Here is a 2,214-nt window from a genome sequence, read left to right as displayed (position 1 = left end):
TTTCTAAGGCAAATCCCATCAAGTTCGTGATGTTAAAACTTGTTCTTAGTGATCGACTAGCGAGATGGTACCTCCAATTTCAACAATTCGAGATTTTGTACATCCCTCAAAAGGCAATAAAAGGACAAACATTGGAAGACTTCTTGGTAGATCATCCGATACATGATGATTGGGAGCTAACTAACTAAATACCTGATGAGGATGCAATGGTTGTTGAAGTTCAACCTCCATGGAAGATGTACTTTGATGGTGCTGCACATCGTGGAGGAGAAGGTGCTGGTGTAGTATTTGTCACCCCTCATGGTGAAGTCTTGCCCTACTTCTCACCTTGACACAACTCTGTTCCAACAATGTTACTGAGTATCAACCATTAACACTTGGGCTTGAAATGGCCGTTGATATGAAGCAATTGCAATTGCAAGTCTTTGGTGACTCCCAGTTAGTGGTCAATCATCTTTTAGGTAGTTACGAGGTTAAGAAGCCTAAACTACGCCTATATCATGATTACGCTAAAACGTTAACGGGGTGGCTCGGTAATATGACTATTAAGCATGTGCCAAGGAAAGAAAATAAGAAGGTTGATGTTTTAGCTACCCTAGCTTCGTCATTAGCCCTGCCTGATCGAGCACAAGTTACTATTTGTCAAAAATGGGTAGTACCGCTGCCAAATGAGGTTGAAGGTGAAGAAAATGTACTCAAGCATCTTATCGTTGTTTCTGAAGTCGAGAAAGTAGAATGGCAACAACCCATTATCAACTACTTGTGCTATAGGATACTTTCAGAAAATTTGCGGAGAAGAACTGAAATCCGTCGTCGTGCACCTCGCTTCCTTTACTAAAAAGATACCCTATACAGAAGATCATTCGAAGGAGTATTCTTGCGATAATTAGGGGAAGATGAAGCACTCCATGCTTTGCAAGAAGCGCATTCTGGGTATGTGGGTCACATCAGTCTGGACCAAAGCTCCACTTCCATATAAAAAGGATGAAATATTATTGGCCAACGATGGTAAAATATTGCTTGGACTGTGCTCGAAGATACAAGACTTGTCAATTCCATACGAATTTTATTCATCAACCTCCTGAAGTGTTGCACCCGACTGTGGCATCCTGGTCGTTTTACGCTTGGGGATTGGATGTTATTGGACCACTGCCAAAGTCCTCTGGTGGGCACCTATACATCCTGGCTGCAACCGACTACTTCTCAAAATGGGCTAAAGTTGTTGCTCTTAAGGAAGTAAAGAAGGAAAATGTTACAAATTTCATCTGAGTAAACATTATTTATCGCTTTGGCATTTCTCGTTACATAATAACGGATAATGGAAAGCCATTCGATAATAGGTTGATGAATAGGGCTTGTGATCTCTTTGTGGCTTTAAGCAACGTAACTCTTTGATATACAATGATGTCGCTAATGGTCTAGCTGTGGCATTGAATGCAAAACTCTATGCAACTTGCTAAAGAAAGTCATCTCCAAATCCAAACGAGATTGGAATGACCGGATGGAAGAAGCTCTATGGGCATATAGGACGATTCACCGCACACCAATACAAGCAACTCCTTATTCACTCGTTTATGGAGTCGAAGCCGTCTTGCCACTTGAGCATCAAATACCTTCATTACGACTGGCTATTCAAGAAGGGATCACTAATGAAAAAAATGCTCGACTTCGATTAGCAGAGTTGAAGGCTCTTGATGAGAAGAGGTTGGAAGCTCAACAGAGTCTTGAATGTTATCAAGCTCGATTGTCTCGCGCCTTCAATAAAAGAGTTCGCCCGAGATCCTTTCAAGTAGGAGATCAAGGTCTTACCGTACGAAGACCCATAATTACTTCCCATAAACATGTAGGGAAGTTCACTTCAAAATGGGATGAGCCATATGTTGTACAAGAAGCTTACTCAAGTGGAGCTTACAAGCTGGTTGATGCAGATGGCATGAGAATCGGCCCTATCAATGGCAAGTTTTTGAAGAAGTATTATCCTTGAAGTTGCAACGCTCCTTGACGCATGAGCCTAAACTGCATATTGCTACACTCCTAGCCCGCATGAGTCTAAACTGTGTACGGCCCCTTCAAAAAAAAAGAGTCTGCCAGGTTGAAAACTATGAAAAAGGTGGCCTAGGAAAAAATTAGGACGTAAATAATAATAATAATAAAAAAAAAATCACCCAATCTGAACTACGGTATGACTTGATCCTCTTCACCGAGGTACGTAGG

The 2,214-nt window shown here is 41.5% G+C and overlaps 2 protein-coding genes across 2 annotated transcripts; both read left to right on the top strand.

The window, feature by feature from the left end:
• The first annotated feature begins 388 nt into the window (after positions 1-388).
• Positions 389-838, top strand: LOC138889274 (uncharacterized). Its single transcript, XM_070172560.1, has one exon. The coding sequence runs from the start codon at positions 389-391 to the stop codon at positions 836-838; it is 450 nt and encodes a 149-aa protein (XP_070028661.1).
• Positions 839-1,501: 663 nt separating this feature from the next.
• LOC138889273 (uncharacterized) lies at positions 1,502-1,984 on the top strand. The gene has a single exon (XM_070172559.1). The coding sequence runs from the start codon at positions 1,502-1,504 to the stop codon at positions 1,982-1,984; it is 483 nt and encodes a 160-aa protein (XP_070028660.1).
• Positions 1,985-2,214: the final 230 nt, after the last annotated feature.

The sequence above is a fragment of the Nicotiana sylvestris genome, chromosome 4, assembly GCF_000393655.2.
Source record: "Nicotiana sylvestris chromosome 4, ASM39365v2, whole genome shotgun sequence".
Classification (NCBI taxonomy): Eukaryota; Viridiplantae; Streptophyta; class Magnoliopsida; order Solanales; family Solanaceae; genus Nicotiana; species Nicotiana sylvestris.
The sequence above is the reverse complement of the archived record's forward strand: the minus strand, read 5'-3'. Positions and strand labels throughout refer to the sequence as shown.